At 36.5% G+C, this 19,007-nt stretch overlaps 1 protein-coding gene across 1 annotated transcript in view; it reads right to left on the bottom strand.

Moving 5' to 3' along the window:
- The window catches only part of CCDC7 (coiled-coil domain containing 7), a 404,782-nt gene that overhangs the window by 64,211 nt on the left and 321,564 nt on the right, over positions 1-19,007 (bottom strand). The window contains exon 34 of the mRNA XM_047741462.1: positions 10,346-10,450. Within this exon, the coding sequence (XP_047597418.1) occupies positions 10,346-10,450 (105 nt within the window). The remainder of the gene's footprint in view (positions 1-10,345; positions 10,451-19,007) is intronic.

The raw sequence follows: 19,007 nt of genomic DNA, 5'->3' as shown, positions 1-19,007 counted from the left end.
TCTTCTTCATCCATTTGTCTGATATAATACAAATATTATATATATATATACATATAATATATAATATAAATATAAATACATCTTGGCTCTTTCCACAGTTTGGCGATTGTGGCCATTGCTGCTATGAACATTGGGGTACAGATCGCCCTTCTTTTCACTACTTCTCTGTCTTTGAGGTAAAAACCCAGTAGTGCAACCACAGAGTCATAGGGAAGCTCTATTTTTAACTTCTTAAGGAATCTCTACACTGTTTTCCAAAGTGGCTCCACCAACTTGCATTCCCACCAACAGTGTAAGAGGGTTCCCCTTTCTCCACATCCTTTCTCCACAACCAACATCTGTCGTTTCTCATCTTGTTAATTTTGGCCATTCTAACTGGTGTAAGGTGGTATCTCAATGTGGTTTTGATTTGACTCTCCCTGATGACTAGTGATGATGAACATTATTTCATGTGTCTGTTAGCCATTTATATGTCTTCTTTGGAGAAGTGTCTGTTCATGTCTTCTGCCCATTTTTTGACATGATTATCTGTCTTGTGTGTATTGAGTTTGAGGAGTTCTTTATAGATCTTGGATATCAGCCCTTTGTCCATAGTGTTATTTGCAAATATCTTCCCCATTCCATGGGTTGCTCTTTGTTTTATTGACTGTTTCCTTTGCTGTGCAGAAGCTTTTTCTCTTGATGAAGTCCCAAAAGGTCATTTTCACTTTTGTTTCCTTTGCCTTTGGAGACATGTCTTGAAAGAAGTTGCTGTGGCCAATGCTTATGTTCTCCCCTAGGATTCTGATAGATTCCTCCCTCACATTCAGGTCTTTTATCCATTTCGAATTTATCTTTGTGTATGGTGTAAGAGAATGGTCGAGTCTCATACTTCTACACATAGCTGTCCAATTTTCCCAGCACCATTTATTGAAGAGACAGTCTTTTTTCCATTATATATATTTTTCCTGATTTGTCGAAGATTATTTGACCACAGAGTTGCGCTCTACTCCGTTCCACTGGTCTATGTGTCTGTGTTTGTGCCAGTAAAATGCTGTCTTGGTGATCACAGCTTTGTAGTAAAGCTTGAAATCAGGCAACGTGATTCCCCTAGTTTTGTTGTTTTTCTTTTTTTCAACATTTCCTTAGCAATTCAGGATCTCTTCTGATTCCAAACAAATTTTATGATTGTTTGTTCCAGCTCTTTGAAAAATGTCGGTGGAATTCTGATCAGGATGGCATTGAAAGTATAGATTGCTCAAGGCAGTACAGACATTTTAACAATGTCTATTCTTCTGATCCATCAGCATGGAATGTTTTTCCATCTTTCTGAGTCTTCTTCAATTTCTTTCATGAGTGTTCTATAGTTCCTCAAATACAGATCCTTTACCTCTTTGTTTAGGTTTATTTCCAGGTATCTTATGGTTCTTGGTGCTATCATAAATGGAATTGATTCTCTAATTTCCCATTCTATATTTTCATTGTTAGTGTATAAGAAAGCAACTGATTTCTGTACAATGATTTTGTATCCTGCCACATTACTGAATTGCTGTATGAGTTGTAGTAGCTGGGGGGTGGAGTCTTTTGGATTTTCCATATAAAGTATCATGTCATCTACAAAGAGAGAGAGTTTGACTTCTTCTTTGCCAATTTGAATTCCTTTTATTTCTTTTTGTTGTTGTTAAATCCCATGGATAAATCCCACCTGGTCATTGTGGACAGTATGTACTGTTAGATCCTATCAGCTAGGATATTGTTGAGATTCTTGGCATCCATATTCACCAGGGACACTGGTGTGAAATTCTCCTTTTTGATGGGATCTTTGTCTGGTTGGGGATCAGGGTAATGCTGGCTTCATAAAAAGAGTCTGGAGGTTTTCCTTCTGTTTCTATTTTTTGAAGCAGTTTCAGGGGGAATAGGTATTATTTCTTCTTTGACTGGTATAATTCCCCAGGGAATCCGTCAGGTCCTGGACTCTTGTTTTTTGGGAGGTTTTTGATCACTGTTTCAATCTTGTTACTAGATATCGATCTATTCAGATTGTCAATTTCTTCCTGATTCAGTCTTGGAAGCTTATAGGTTTCCAGGAATGCATCCATTTCGTCTAGGCTGCTTAACTTATTGGGATATAACTGTTGATGTTGAATATGATGTTGATCATATTCTGATGGTTGTTTCTATTTCCTTGGTGTTAGTCGTGATCTCTCCCCTTTCATTCATAATTTTATTAATTTGGGTCCTTTCTCTTTTCTTTTGGATTAGTTTGGCCAGTGGTTTATTGATCTTATTGATTCTTTCAAAATCCCAGCTTCTAGTTTCGCTGATGTGTCCTACTGTATCTCTAATTTCTATCTCATTGATCTCTGCTCTAATCTTGATTATTTCCCATTATTTCCCTTCTTGTGTCTCAGGCTGGCTTAATTTGTTGCTGATTTTCCAGTTCTTTAAGGTGTAAAGAACACTGACATGTTCTGGATTCCCCCCCCCCTTTTTTTTTTTGGATGGCTATGTATTTCCCCTTAGGACCACCTTTGCCATATCCCATAGGTTTGGACTGATGTGTCTTCATTCTTACTGGTTTCCATGAATTGTTTAAGTCCTTCTTTGATTTCCTAGTTGATCCTTAAGGATCCTGGTTGATTCTTAAGCAGGGTCATCTTTAGCTTCCAAGTGTTTGAATTCCTTCCATATTTTTTATTGTGGTTGAGTTCCAGTTTCAAAGCATTGTGGTCTGAGAATATGCAGGGAATAATCTCAGTCTTTTGGTATTGATTGAGCCCTGATTTGTGACCAAGTATGTTATCTATTCTGGAGAAAGTCCCATATGCACTCAAGAAGAATGGGTATTCTGTAGTTTTAGGGTGGAATGCTCTGTATATATCTATGAGGTCCATCTGGTCCAATGCGTCATTCAATGCTCTTGTTTCTTTATTGATTTTCTGCTCAGATGATCTATTACTGAGAGTAGTGTTTAAGATCCCCTACCATTAATGTATTCATATCAATATGACTCTTTATCTTGATTAACAATTGTCTTATGTAGTCGGCGGCTCCCGTATTGGGGGCATAAATATTTACACTTGTTTATCTTCTTGGTGGATAGACACTTTAAGAATGATGCAGTGTCCTTCTTTATCTCTGACTATAGTCTTTAGTTTAAAATCTTTATTTATTGGGTATGAGAATCACTACCCTAGCTTTCTTTTGAGGCTCCTTCACATGAAAGATGCTTCTCCATCCCTTCATTTTCAGTCTGGATGTATCTTTAGGTTCCAAATGTGTCTCTTGTAGACAGCTTATGGATGGGTCCTGTCATTTTATCTAGTCTGCAACCTTGTGCCATTTTATGGGAGCGTTTAGGCCATTCATATTGAGAGTAATTATTGAAAGATACGTTTTTATTGACATCATGTTGCCTGTGAAATCCTTGTTTCTACCGATTGTCTCTGTAAATTTCTGTTCTGTGTCACTCTTGGGTTCTTTCTTCTTTTATAGATCGCCCTTAATATTTCTTGTAGTACTGGCTTGGTGGTCACATATCTTTTAAACTTTGGCGGTCTTGGAAGCTCTTTATCTCACCATCCACTCTGAATGTCAACCTTGGTGGATAAAGTATTCTTGGCTGCATGTTTTTCTCTTTTAGTGCCCTGAGTACCTCTTGCCTGCCCTTTCTGGCATGGCGTGCCAGGTTTCTGTTGACAGGTCTGACGTTATTCTGATGAACCTTCCTCTCTATGTAAGGAATCTCTTCCCCCTAGCTGCCCTCAGGAGCTCTAGCTTTAGCTCTGTCTAAAATTATGATTCATCATTCTCACAATCAATTGTCTTGAGTTCTTTCTAGATTCATTGATCTTGGAGGGTGATCTTTCTGCCTTTAGGAGATGAACGCTGGTTCCATTCCCCAGACTGAGAATATTTTCATTGAGAATTTGTTCAACTATATCTTCTAGTCTTCTTTCTTTCTCCTCCCCTGCAGGGATCCCAGTAATTCTGACATCGGAATGTTTCATGACATCATTTATTTTCCTAATTCTGTTTTCATGGTTTCTAAGCTGTTTCTTCTATGCCTCCTCTTGATCCTTTTTCTCTATCAGTTTGTCCTCTAGATCACTAATTCTATCTTCTGCCTTGGTTACCCTAGCTGTTAGAGTACTTAGTTAAGATCTGATCTCATTGATAGTATTTTTAACTTCTTCCTGGGCAGCTCTCACTTCCACCCTTAGAGATTCCATGTTGTCACTAATGGTTTTCTCCAACCTAGCCATTGCCTGGATAATTGTTACCCTGAATTCCCTTTCCGACATACTGTTTATGTCCATATCCAATAGTTCTGATGGAGAGGGCACAGTCTCTGAATTTTCCCTCTGTTGGTTGTTCCTCTTCCTAGTCATTTTGGTGAGAGGTGGTTGAGGGGATGTGTAGCTTAGTATATCAACTGCAATCCAGGCAAGGTGCACCCTGGAATGCTTCTGAGCAATTGGAAGTCACCACTAAAAAGAAAAAAAAAAAAAAAAGAAAGAAAGAAAGAAAAGAGAGAGAGAGAAAAAAAAGAGAAGACCCAGCCAGAATGGGCACCAAATTTAAGATTTATAAGGTACACAAACAAAAACAGACAAACAAGAAGACCGAGGAAAGTAAATGACAAGAAAAAAAAAAAAGAACCCAGTCAAAATGAACCCTAAGGATAAGATGTATATAATACCAGAACAAAACAAATACACAGAAACACTGACAGAAGAATAAGATGGGAACGTGGTTATAAATCCTCAATGTGGGCGAGAAAGGTTAATTTTGATTCTTCCTGGATGTATCTTGATATCTATGTTAAAGGACTCAACTTTCCAGAGATAAATGGAGATTAAAATTGGTTTATATATAGGGGTAGTATTGATCAGGGAAAAAGGGTTACCTTGAAGCTACATCTATATGTATATTTTAAAAAGAAAAAGAAAAACACAGGTATATGTATGAGAAAACTTCAAGTTAAAAGGTTATTATGAAATATGTTGTATTAAACTTCTAGTTGTAATGGTAAGTAGGTTTAAAAAATTACAAGAACAAGAGTTGCTGGAACAAGTTAAAAAAAAAAGAAGTTGTGTCTATGAAATATACAGGTTTTAGGGCAATACCAGGAGCTTAATATACTGTTTTCCCCTGATGTTAGGGTTTTACAGTTTTATGGGGACTCTGTGATGGTTGTCCTCTTGTTCTTTTGGCTTGCCTTCTGGGAGAGGGGCCTGCCACATTGTTTTTCAGTCAGTCCTGCTTGGGCTGAGTCATCCTGCCTCCTATCAAGGGGCGGGGCTCTGTGGAAACCGGTTTTTCAGCTTTTATTCTCAAGACGTTTTTGTGCTATGGTGGCTTTTTGCATCTTTTTTTTTTTTAAGATTTTATTTATTTATTTGACAGAGATCACAAGTAGACAGAGAGAGAGGGGGAAGCGGGCTCCCTGAACCCCCTCCCCCCAATGCAGGGCTCCATCCCAGGACCCTGGGATCATGACCTGAGCCGAAGGCAGAGGCTTTAACCCACTGAGCCACCCAGGCGCCCTTTTTGTGTCTTTTCAAAGGTTTAGTGGAAAGCAAACTGCACCCAGACCTCGACCTCAGAGAGAAGCCACAGTCTGCTCTCCTCCGGGTGGTCCAGAACACACAGCCTCCCCCTCTGCAAACTCCGCTGAACAGCACCAACTCCCACAGGTAGTGCGCACCCCCACACTGTCTCAGTGGTTGCCCGAGGTGCCTGCTTGTTTCTGCACCCCTGTGCCACTAAAGCCACAAGCCATATTGGTCCATGGAGCCCACTCCAGTGGCTGCCTTTGCTGGGACTGCTGTCTGGGGTCCAGGCCCATGCACTCAGACCCCACGGTCACACAGGTCACAGAAGGCTGCCACCAAGGGATCCTGACCAGAGATTGCACCAGGTTCTCCCAGGCGCAGGCTGGGAGTATCCAGACCCTTGGCCAGTGACAGAAGCCTGGGGTCCTAAAGAGTGCTGGTTGGTGCCCATACCAAGCTCTCTCAGGTGCTTGTGGAGTGCACGCAGACCCCGTGGTCATTCAAGGCATGCAGAGTGCAGAAGGCTGTGGACCTAGAGAGCACCAGCTGGTGCTCAAACCAGACTGTCATGCACAGGCGGGAGTGTGTCCAACTGAGCGGTGGTGCAAGCAGTGCAAAGCTGGGGCCTCAGGGGCCATGGACTGGGGGCTCCACTGTACTCTCTCTGGCACCAGTGGTCACTGGTGGTGACTGTCCTGGATCCACAGGCTATGCCCATGCCCATGACTGCATGATTCCACCAGTTGCCCCTTGAGATCTTTTGCTCTTTTCGAGTGCCTGCAACCAGACTCTGGGTTAATGCTGGTCCCTAACCACAGGGCACTTTCAAATTGGGAGTATTATTTTCCAATGGGTCACTTCTGGTGGCTCCCTCCCCCTTCTGCTTATCCTCCAATATCAGTCCAACCATTCCCACTCTGTTTTACCACTCCATTGATGTCTTCTGCCCCTGTAGAGATCCAGAAGTGTATAATCCTACATCTCAGGTGGATTTCATGGGTGTTCAGAGTGTTCTGGTAGATATTTAGCTCACTTTGAGGAGCCAGTTGAAACAGGGTCTCCTACTTCTCCATCATCTTGCCCCTCCTCCTTGTTATTGATTTCTAGTTTCATACCATTATAGTCAGAAAACATTCTTGAAATAATTTAAATATTCTTAGACTTGCTAAGATTTGTTTTCTCGGATGATATATGCTCTATCCTAGAACAGACTCCATGTATGCCTGAGAAGAATGTGCATTCTGCTACTATGTTGGCATATTCTGTATGGGCTGATTGGCTTATTTGGTTTAAAATATAGTTCAAGTCCAACGTTTCTTTATTGATTTTTTTTTGGTCTGGATTATCTATCCATTGTTGATAGTGGAATATTGAAGTCTTCTGGTATTGTATTATTGTCTCTCTTCCGTTCTATTAAAATTTGCTTTATATATGTTTAGGTGCTCCAATGTGGGGTGAATATACATTTAAAATTGTTACATCTTTTTCACCACCATGTGCATATAAAAGTACTACATTTTTACTCTCTCCCACATTTTATCTTATTAATATCACAATTTAATTTTTAATATTAATCTATAATGTATCATTGTAGCCATAGTTATTTTAATAGTTTTGTCTTAACCTTTAAAATAGAGGTAAAGGAATTTATATACCACCATTATATTATTTTACTTTTACCAAGGAGTGTTATGTTTTGATGTATTTTCCTTATGTTATTAATTAGCATCCTTTTGTGTCAGCTTAAAGAATACCTTTAGTTCTTTCAATTGGATCAAATTATGATAAACTTAACTCGCTTAACTTTTCTTTTCTTCCTTTTTGTTTTTTGTCTGGGAAAATTTTGATCTCTCAATTCTGAAGGACAAATTTACTGAATAAAAAATTCTTGGATGGCAGTCCCCACCCCCCTTCTTTTAACAATTTGAGAATATCATCCAATTTCCTCCTGAGCTACAAGGTCCCTGCTTGCAGAAATCCACTAATAGGCTTATGAGTTTCCCTTGAGTATAACAGATTACTTTTGTGGCTTTCAATATTTTCTTTAAGTTTTGAGAATTTAATTATATGTTGCAATGTGGGTCTCTTTGTATTCATTTTATTTGGTGGTGTTTGTGCTCCTTGTAAATGTCTGTTTATTTATACAGGTTTGGGAATTTTTTAGCTATTGCTAGAGTAAGTTCTGCCCCTTTCTCATTCTCTTCTCTGTTTGTGACTGCAATAATACATACATTATTTTACTTTATGATGACCCATTAGCCCTTTAGTCCTTTTCATTCTTTATTTTTTCCTTTTTGCTCCTCTGATTGGATAATTTCCACTGAGTTGTCTTTGAGTTTACTGATCTTTTCTTCTGCTTCACCTAGTCTATTAAGTAGTTCTATTGATTAAGTAGTTCTATTGATTTTTTTTCAAGTCAGTTATTTTATTCTTCAGCCTTATGATTTATGTTTGGGTACTCTTCCTGCTTTGTTGAAATTCCCACTTTTTTCATGCATTACTCTCCTGACATCAGTAAGCATCTTTATAACCTTTATTTTGAACTCGCTGTTGGGTAAATAACTTGTCTCTGTTTCCCTGGGGTCAGTTTCTGGAGATTTGTCTTCTTTTGTTCAGAACATATTCCCATTTCTTCAGTTTAACTCTCTGTACTGTTTTGTGTGCACTAGATAAAACAGCCTTCTCTCCCAGCGATGACAGTCTGGATTTGTTTAAGAGATAAACCTTGCCAATCAGCTTAGCCTACTCTTCTGTTTGCCTCTAAAACCTCTATGCTTGTTTAAACTGCTGTCTTTGTTCTGAGTAGTGCCCAGGGGTTGGGTGTGCTATGACTAGTCAGCAACCCAAAGACATTAGAAATGTCCACACACTCAATCATGCACTGTGGATTACCACTAATTGTCCTTTTAGCTCATCAATGCAGGCTAAATGAAAGCCAATCATCAGGCTGAAGATAGAAAACTCAGGATGTTAAATAAGTAGACTATCTCCTAGTAAGGAGAAACTTTGAGTTTGGTATTTTTCCCACTCATCCTGTGATGATTTGGAGGAGATAGTCATTGAAGAGTTATTTTGTTTCATTGAGAGTTATTTTGTATGCATATAAAAGTGCATCATTAATCTCTGCAGTCCTGGTGCTCTTACAAATGCCGCACCCCTTCAGGTCCCAGAACCTTTGATGCATTTTACCAGTCTCTGCCTTTAGTTTGGAGAACTTAATCCACTTAAATTTAATTACTGATAAGAAATAATTTATTGCTGCCATTCGTAGCTTGTTTTTATCCCCCTATTTCCTCTTATACTGACTCCTTTCATGTTCAATTGATTTTTTAAAGGACTATATATTTTGTTTCCTTTCTAAATTTCCTTTGTATATATTCTATAGATTTTCTTTTTGGTTACCAAGGGGATTATGTATAACTTCTTAAAATTATAACAACCTAATTTAAATCAATACCAAACTTAACTGCAAACATCCAAAAACCATGTCTATACAGTTCCACCCCCCTCTTTTTGTATTGTCACAAACATTTTTATACATTGTATGGTCAATGACATTGAGTTAGCATTATATGTATATATTTTCTTTACAATTATTATATAATAAAAAGTGGAGTTAAAACCACAATTTCAGTAATGCTGGCTTATATATTTGGCATGTACTTCACTAGAAATGTTTATTTCTTCATATAACTTAAAGTTACTGCCTAACATCCTATCACTTTAACCTGAGAGATTCCGTTTAGAGTTTCCTATAAGGCAGGTCTAGGAACAATGCCTTGAATGCCAGGAGATCTTCTATTCTTTGTAGTTTGGTTTTGTGCTGGAGCACTCCTTCACACTTACACCAAATTTTCTTACTATTTTGAAGATTTTTTTTTCTTAAGTAGCGTTCTCTTAGTTACTGTAAACATTTGTTTCCCACTGCTCTGACAAAGTCAGATTTGACAGTTTCTGGAGTTTTGCTTGTTTGATTTTTGTTTTTAACGTTTCTTCTAAAGATCAAGAATTTGGGGCCTCCTCATCTATTTTGCTGCCTTATGGCGGTTGTTTGGAAACTGTCTCAGAATACTCAGTTTATATTTTATTGCAAAGTACCTAGTCAACTGGCCACACCAGCTTTACACATATTCTAGCTTCTTACATCTTTTTCTCACCATTAGAAATGTCCCAACCTGGTGATAAGCTAAAAAGCAGCCATATTATCTATTTTGTGAAAGTTCCATTTATTTATTCCATCTTGTTATTAGAAAAGATGATGTAAGAAATGAATTATATTCTCTAAGAAACTGATCATATAACATCTAGTTTGTTATGAAATTTCACAATGTAGGTTGAATCCTATATATTTTTTGTTTCATAAACAGGAAAGGAAAACCAATTAACCATTATGCACCATTACCTAATGAATCCTTGTTTGGTGGATTAATGTGTACATAAAAAATTCACCTAATGATAAATATTAATTGATTGATTAAAATAAAATTACTTTTGAGAAAAGTTGTCTTACATTTGGATTTCTTATATTCTTTTTAAAAAAAAATTTTTTTTTTAAATTTTCAGCGTAACAGTATTCTTTGTTTTTGCACCACACCCAGTGCTCCATGCAGTCCGTGCCCTCACCAATACCCACCACCTGGTTCGCCCAACCTCCCACCCTCTGCCACTTCAAACCCCTCAGATTGTTTTTCAGAGTCCATAGTCCCTCATGGTTCACTATATTCTTTTAACAACAGAATGATAGATTTAAAATACTTTAACTGTTAAACTGTGTTTTTCTTGTCCAAACATCATAAATCTTTACTTACCTATGACTTTGTTTAAATCTAATTGATGTATTAGATCACTAATTGATGTATATATTGCTGGACGATCTGCTGTATCTGAAAGTTCTGAGGCTGCTTCATTTTTAACTAGAATAATAACAGATTACCAGATTAGTTGATTTAAAACTAAAATTTTGCTTATGGCAAAATTATAACACATAAAATTAATTAGAAATATTTTACTATATAGTTAGTTAGCCTTATTTTTTTATTATTTAATCATTTTTTAAAATTTATTTTCAGCATAACAGTATTCATTGTTTGTACCACACCCAGTGCTCCATGCAATCTGTGCCCTCTCTAATACCCACCACCTGGTTCCTCCAACCTCCCATCCCCCCACCTCTTCATCAATCTGAAGGGTTTGAAGAGTTAGCCTTATTTTTTTAAGTTTCTTTTGAAATTCCAATTAGTTAATTCAGTGAATCAGCATTTACATACAACACCTGGTGCTCATCACAAGGATACTCCCTAACTTTATTTACTTTACAATTTAACATACATTATCCAATTAAATACAAATATGCCTAATAATTTTTTTTAAAGATTTTATTTATTTATTTGACAGAGAGAAATCACAAGTAGACAGAGAGGCAGGCAGAGAGAGAGGAGGAAGCAGGCTCCCTGCTGAGCAGAAAGCCCGATGTGGGGCTCGAACCCAGGACCTGGGATCATGACCTGAGCCGAAGGCAGCGGCTTAACCCACTGAGCCACCCAGGCGCCCCCTAATCATTTTTAAAACTAATTAAATAGCCACTATGTGCTAGGTATTATACTAAGCATTTTTCAAATATTACCTCCTTTAATATTCATAATAATTCTAGGAAGTAGATATTTAATCCCATTTAACAGATATGGAAAATAGAGTTGAAACAGATTATGAATATTTTAGAAATCACATAGTTATTAAGTACAAAAACATGAAATGAATTTTGTTCTTTTAGGGTCCAAAATCTATTCTCCAGCTAGTAGTTTCAAATGTCGACCAGACTGAGCATGTAATGTGAGTGAAATGGAATTGCCTAAGTTTGGAGCGGCATGAATAATGAAGGGGAATGGACAGCATATGTTTATTAAAAATAAAAACCTATTACTCTTCCTGTTACAAATGCAGGCCTGGTGTTCCTGGAGCATCTAAATTCTCAAGAGAATACATAAATGTAGATATTTGCAAGGAATTCCAAGATTTTAAAGTATTTTCAAGTAATTTAAAAGTTTTAAGCATGGGACAAAAGAAATCATCAGCTCTTATCACAAGAGATTCACCCAATTTTAGAAAGGATTAACCATTAACACATGGGTAAGATTTAAGAGTCAATTGCTAGGTTACATTTCTTTGTAAAACATCATTCTTTATCCACCAATTTATCTATCATCTAGAAACAGGAAAATAAGTTCTAAAATCCTAAGGAAATAAGCACTTTTGGAAGAAAAAAATACCAATAAGCAAAATATGCCAAGAAAAAAGTGGAAAGAACAATTAAAAATTGAAATGCACAATTAAAGTAACCTTTCCAAAGGCCAGTCCTCCACATTTAAATCTATGGAATTCTTTATAATTCTTAAAGAATTAAATTCTATGCCATAGTACATAAAAAGGGAATTTTTGCATTCCTTTTACAAAGTCAAAATATTCATTGCAAAGATATTGACATTGAAATAGACATAACTGGCATAATTGCAGTTAAAAATGCACATAGAAATATAATACAATGAAATATAATGCAAGTTACATGTGTAACTAAAGATAATACCTTTATTAAAAATAAAACAAGTAAAATCAATTTTAGTAATGTTTTAACAAAATAAATCCAAAATATCATTGCAACACATAAAAGAATACAATTGATGAAATATTTTAAGTAGTCATTTTCACAGTAGGTCTTCAAACTCAAGCATGTATTATAAACTTGTAATACATCTCAATGAAGGTTAGCTGCATTTTAAGTGTTTGATATCTATGTGGTTAGTGATTGCTATGTTACGCAGTACATGTTTAGAATATAAATGCAAAAATCTTAAATAAACAATAAGTAAATAAAATCAGAAGTTTATTAAAATAACAGTATGGCATCATCTAGTAGGATCCATTCCCAGAATTTAAGGTAGGTCATCTCTGAATATAGTTATTATATCAATAGTTCTCAAGAGAAGTGATGTAAGATTATTTTAAGGTAGAAAGTCATTTATAAAACTTAACCATAAATTCCTTTTTGAGTTTCCCCAACTTCATAGAGAGATAATTTATATATAATATTGTATAAGTTTAGGGTGTGTATAAGTTTAGGGCTTATGATGTGATGATTTGATACACTTATATACTGAAAACTGAATACCACAATAAATTCAACATGTCTATCACTATATATATATATATGTGTGTATATATACATATATGTATATATACATATGTATATTGTATGTATATATATATTTGTTGTGAGGATATTTAAGATGTAGTCTCTTAGTTTCAAGTATACAATATAGTATTAATAGCCACCATGCTGTATATTACATCCCCAGAACTTATTAATCTTATAAATTGAAGATTATACTCTTTGGCCAACATTTCCCCATTTCACCTACTCTCAGGTCCCTGGCAACCACTATTCTACTCTATGTTCCCATGAGTTAGTACATTTTGGATTACAAATATATAAGTAAGAATATACAGTACTTGTATTTTTTGTCTGACTTATTTCACGTAGCATAATAGCCTCAAGGTCCATCAATGTTTTGCAAAGGACAGTATTTCCTTCTTTTTTATGGCTGAATAATATTCCCCTGTAGGTATTTACCACGCTTCCTTTATCCATTGATTTTTCAAAGAGACATGTAGATTTTTTCCATATCTTGGCTAAGGTGATTAACACTGTAAGGGACAGGGAAGTGCAGATATCTCTTTGGGATTCTGGTTTCATTTTCTTCAGATACATACCCAGAATATGGAATTTTGAATCATATGGTAATCCTATTTTTTTTTTTTGAGGAACCTCCATATTATTTTCTGTTGGCTGTAACAATATGGTTCCCTTTTCTCCACTTTCTCACCAGAACTTGTTATCTCTTGTTTTATTGATAATATCCATTCTAACAGGTGGGAGATGATATCTTATTGTGGTTTTGATATGCCTTTCCTTGAGAATTAGTGATGTTGGGAATCTGTTCATCTACCCGCTGGCCATTTGAATTTCTTTGGAAAAAGGCATATATTCGGGCCCTCTACCCAGTTATAATGGGATTACTAGTGTTAATGCTGTTGAGTTACATATTTAAGATATTGACCTCTTTTACACAATATGTAGTTTAAAAACTTTTTTTTCCTATTCTGCAGGTTTCCTTTTCATTTTATTGAGTGCTTCTTTTGCTGCACAGATTTCAATTTTGATTTGTTCTATTTATTTATTCTTGTTTTTGTTGCTTGTGCTTCTGGTATCTTATCCAAAATGTCATTCCCAAGACCGATGTCAAAGAGCCTTTTCCTTAGGTCTTCTAGGAGATTTATGGTTTCAGGGCTTACAGTTCAGTCTTTAATCTATTTCAAATTGATTTTTATGTATAGGATCAATTTTATTTTTCACATGTGGATACTAAAGTTTCCCAACACAACTTATTGAAAAGACTATCCTTTCTTCATTTGAGTATTCTTGGCTTCCTTGTGAAATACTAGTTAACTGTATGCATTGGTTTATTTATGGACTCTCAATTCTCTTTCATTTGTCTGTGTGGCAGTTTTTATGCCAGTTTTGATTATAATAGCTTTGTAGTATGTAGTTTAAAATCAGCAAGTCCATGTCTGCAATTTTGTTCTTTCTCAAGATAACTTTGGTTATTTATGGTTTTGTTGTTGTTGTTGTTCCACACAAATTTTATGATAGCTTTTCCTTTGCCGTGGAAATGCCACATATAGTGACTGAAAAATCTATAGATGGCTTTGGGTTATATGAATATTTTTAAAAATATTAATTCTTCTGGGTTTTGGGGAGAGAAGATGACAAGAGATTAAGAGGGCCTTGGGCTTACCTCTTCCTGTGAATACAACTAAATAACACACCATCCTAAATATCTCAGAAATTGACCTGAAAACTGACAGAACAAACACAACTGAAGGGAAGGGAAAGACCACATCAGAGAAGTTAGAAAGTGCAGAGATTTGGTATAGGGAAGATGTGAATCATGGGTACTTCAGAGGGGAAGGAGCCATGGTCATGGGGAAGGGCAAGAGAGAGAGGAGCATGAGGGGAATGCACAAGAAGAACATTTCTCCAAATCTACTGGCTTGGAATAAGAGAGGTTGAATTTCATGAGTTCTTGCAACCAGTGGACCTTAAAGCCCAGAGTTTAAAGGTGGGCATGGCTGGCATAGAGCTCAGAGGGTACTACATAGCTCCTGGAGAGAAGGGAGGGGAAAAACCTAGAGGCAGTTATCTTGGAAATAGTGATCTGAAGAACACATGGGGAACATGAGAGGGAGATTATTTGTTCTCAGAGTGCATCCATAAGAAGTGCTGATGGTGACACCGCTCCAGGAACCAAGGAGCTGGCTGGCAGTGTCCCTCCCTATCCCTCAGTATAAACACGGGGCCATCTGTGGAAAGCAGCATAGCACCAACACTTGCTGCCTAACCTGTGTACACCAAGCCCCAAGCCCATGCACTCTGGTGGGAATACTCCTCTCAGCTGAGTTTGCATCATTCCCAGTGTGGTGGGCCTCTACCCTGGAGGACCAGCACAAACCCCTGCCCATAAACACATCTCCCAACCAGAGCTTTCTGCAGGGCCTCAGTTCTGGTAGAGGTAGTGTCAGGTCTCATTTCACAAGCAGAACAAACACACTTCATTAAATCCCACCACATGACCAGATGACTAGCCTGAAGGATAGAGCAATCAAAACACAACACCAGAGTACACACAACACATACCAGGGACAATCCCTGAAGTGCCAGGCCCTGATTTCTTCTTCTTAAGGCCAGTACTTTCAGGAGAACAAGACATACCTGGCTTTTCTAATGTAGAGAAGAATGCCAAGACTTAGAAAAAGTGCCAAGATGGAGTAATTCATCTAAAATGAAAGAACAAGATAAAGCCATCGCCAGAGATATAAGTAAAACAGACATAAGTAACATGCCTGATGGAGAATTTAAAGCAACAGTTATAAAGATATTCACTGAGCTTGAGAAAAGAGTAGAAGACATGAGTGAGATCCTTACCACAGAAATAAAAGAGGTAAAAAAAAAATCAATCAGAGATGAAGAGTGCAATATATGAGGTAAGAAACAGACTTCACACAATGAACAGCAGGCTGGAAGAAACAGAGAAATGAATTAGTGACCTAGAAGACAAAGTATTGGAAATTATCAGAAATTAATGAAGTTGAAGAAAAGAGAGAAAGAATAACTATGCAAAACAGGAATAGACTTAGGGAACTCAGTGACTACATCAAGCATAATAACATTCATTATTATAGGAGTTACAGAAGAAGAGAGAGAAAAGGGGTCAGAAAATTTATTTGAAGAAATAATAGCTGAAAACTTCCACAATCCAGAGAAGGGAACAGTCATTCAGATCCAGAGGGCACAGAGAACTTCCACCAAAATCAACAAAAGCAGGCCAACACCAACATATGTTATAAATAAATTTGCAAAATACGGTGATAAAGAAAACAATCTTAAAAGTAGTAAAACAAAAGAAATGCTTAACTTACAAGGGAAGACTCATAAGGTAAGGTGAAGATTTCTCAATAGAAACTTGACAAGTCAGAAGAGACTGATGTGATATATTCAACGTGGTGAATGGGAAAAATCTGCAGCTAAGAATATTCTATCCAGCAAGGCTATCATTCAGAATAGAAGGAGAGATAAAGAGTTTCCCAGACAAACAAAAACTAGAGAAGTTCATGACCACTAAATCATCCCTCAAGAAATATTAAAGTGTTCTCTTTGAGTGGAAAGGAGAGACCAGAAGTGACAAAGAAAAGAGCAGAGAAAATCTCCAGAAACAATGATAAAACAAGTAATAAAATGGCAATAAATACACATGTATCAGTAATTACTTGGACTGTAAATAGACTAAATGCTGCAATCAAAATATATAGGACATCAGAATGGATTAAAAAACAAGTATCTTGCCTACAAGAGACCAATTTTAGACCTAAAAACACCTGCAGATTGAATGAGAGGGGATGAAGAAACTTCCGTCATCAAATAGATGTCCAAAGAAAGCCAGAGTGGCAATACTTATACTGGACAAACTAGGCTTTAAAACAAAGCCTGTAACAAAAGACAAAGAAAGGCACTATACAATATAAAGGAGATAATACAACAATTGTAAATATGCACCCAATATGGGAACACCCAAATAAATAAAACATTTACTAACAAACTTAAAGGAACTTATTGATAATAACACAATAATAGTAGGGGACTTTAACACAACACTTCTATCAATAGATTATCTAAATAGAAAATCAACATGGAAACAATGGCTTTATATGAAACACTGAATCAGATGGATCTAACATATATTCAGAACATTCCATCCTAAAACAGTAGGATACTCATTCTTTTCTATTGCACATGGACCATTCTCCAGAATAGATCACATATTAGGTCACAAAACAGGCCTGGTCAAATGCAAAAACTTTGAAATCATACCATGCACCTTTCTGACCACTACAATAAAAAACTAGAAGTCAATCACAGGGAAAAAAAAATCTGAAAAAATTCCAAAAACATGGAGATTAAGGAACATGCTACTAAATAATGAATGGATCAACCAGGAAATCAAAGAAATAAAAACTACATGGACTTTCCCCATTGATATTCTTTCCTGCTTTGAAGAAGACTGGTTGATCCTATAGATGTGGGTCCATTTCTGAGCTTTCTGTTCTGTTCCATTGATCTGTGTGTCTGTTTTTGTGCCAGTACCATACTGTCTTGACCATGAGTTTTGTAATATAACTTGAGGTCCAGAATTGTCATGCTTTCAGCTTTGCTTTTCTTTTTCAAGATTCCTCTGGCTATTTGGAGTCTTTTGTATTTCCATACAAATTTTAGGATTGTTTATTCTAGCTCTGTGAAAGATGATGGTAGTATTTTGATAGGGATTGCATTAAACTTGTAAATTGCTTTGTGTAGTATATATATTTTAATGATATCTGTTCTTCTAATCCATAAGCATAGGATGTTTTTCATTTGCTCGGTGGATTAAGCATATGACCTTTTTTTTGGCTAAGTGAAATAATTTATGTACAATTTCAACTTTAATAGTTTAAAAACAGATGCTTTCAAAGTAGAATAAAACACAACATAGACCCTAGGTGGGAGGCAGAAAACCTGAAATGTACTAATGATAAAATTAACTTTGCCTAAAAGCTTCACCAAACTAGATGCACATTATTAACATGTGAGAAATAGCACAGAGAGAAAAATGCAGAATAAAGCAAGGGCAGGTATTCTCACCTATACAAAATTTATTAAATTCCCACTTAAGTTCTGTGTAATTCTTCATGGCAACTGAACATATTTTGGAAAAAAAATTTTAAAACAGCACTAAAATGTGCAAGAATAAAGAAACCAATAATTGTCAAAAATCAGTGAATGATATCTCTATTCTTAATCTCAAGGGAAGTGTGGTAAAATACAGCTTCATGTAAAGTAGAAATATCCCCAGCCAGAAATGGGACATAGGTACATAATCACTCACAAAAGTGATTGTGGGAGCAAAATTTGTATTTGGAGCTTTGCACCTACTCAGAATTAGGCTGTGTCAATAATGAACTTTTGAATACAGAATCAAGTTCCAGATAGATTATCTTGCCTATAGTATGAGTTCAATAAATCTTTCAGGGAATATTCCCTAAAAGGCGAGTTTAAAAAAAAAAACAGACAAGTTAGGTCCTTTCCATCTGAAAATCACTGTTACCTCTCTTATTTTTATTTATTTGTTTTTATTATGTTCAGTTAGCCACTGTATAGCACATCATTAGTTTTTGATGTGGTATTCAGTGATTCACTAGTTATGTATTACAACCAATGCTCATCACAGCATGTGCCCTCCTCAATACCCATCACCCTGTTACCTCTTTCCCTCACCCTCCTCCCCTCTGAAACACTAAGATTATTTCCTAGGGTCCACAGTCTGTCATGGTTAATCTCCCTCTCTAATTTCTCCCTCTTCCTCTATGGTCCTCTGTGCTATTGCTTATGTTCCACATATGAGTGAAACCATATGATAGTTTTCTCTGCTTGATTTACTTCACTTAACATAATCCCTTCCAATTCCATCCATGTTGGTGCAAATGTGGGTATTCATCCTTTCAGATGGCTGAATAATATTCCATTGTATATATGTATCACATCTTCTTTATCCATTCATCTGTTGAAGACCATCTCAGTCTTCACTGTTGACCCCTTCCAAGGTGTGGCTATCGTGGACACTGCTGCTATGAACATTGAGGTGCAAGTGCCCCTTCTTTTCACTACATCTGTATCTTTGGGGTAAATACCTAGTAGTGTAATTGCTGGGTCATAGTGTAGCTCTATTTTTAACATCTTGAGGAACCTCCATACTGTTTTCCAGAGTGGCTGCACCAGCTTGCATTCCTATCAACAATGTAAGAGTGTTCCCCTTTTTCCACATCCTC

Source organism: Lutra lutra, chromosome 8, assembly GCF_902655055.1.
Source record: "Lutra lutra chromosome 8, mLutLut1.2, whole genome shotgun sequence".
Lineage (NCBI taxonomy): Eukaryota > Metazoa > Chordata > Mammalia > Carnivora > Mustelidae > Lutra > Lutra lutra.
Note: the sequence above shows the minus strand (reverse complement) of the source record. Positions and strands in the feature narration are given on the sequence as shown.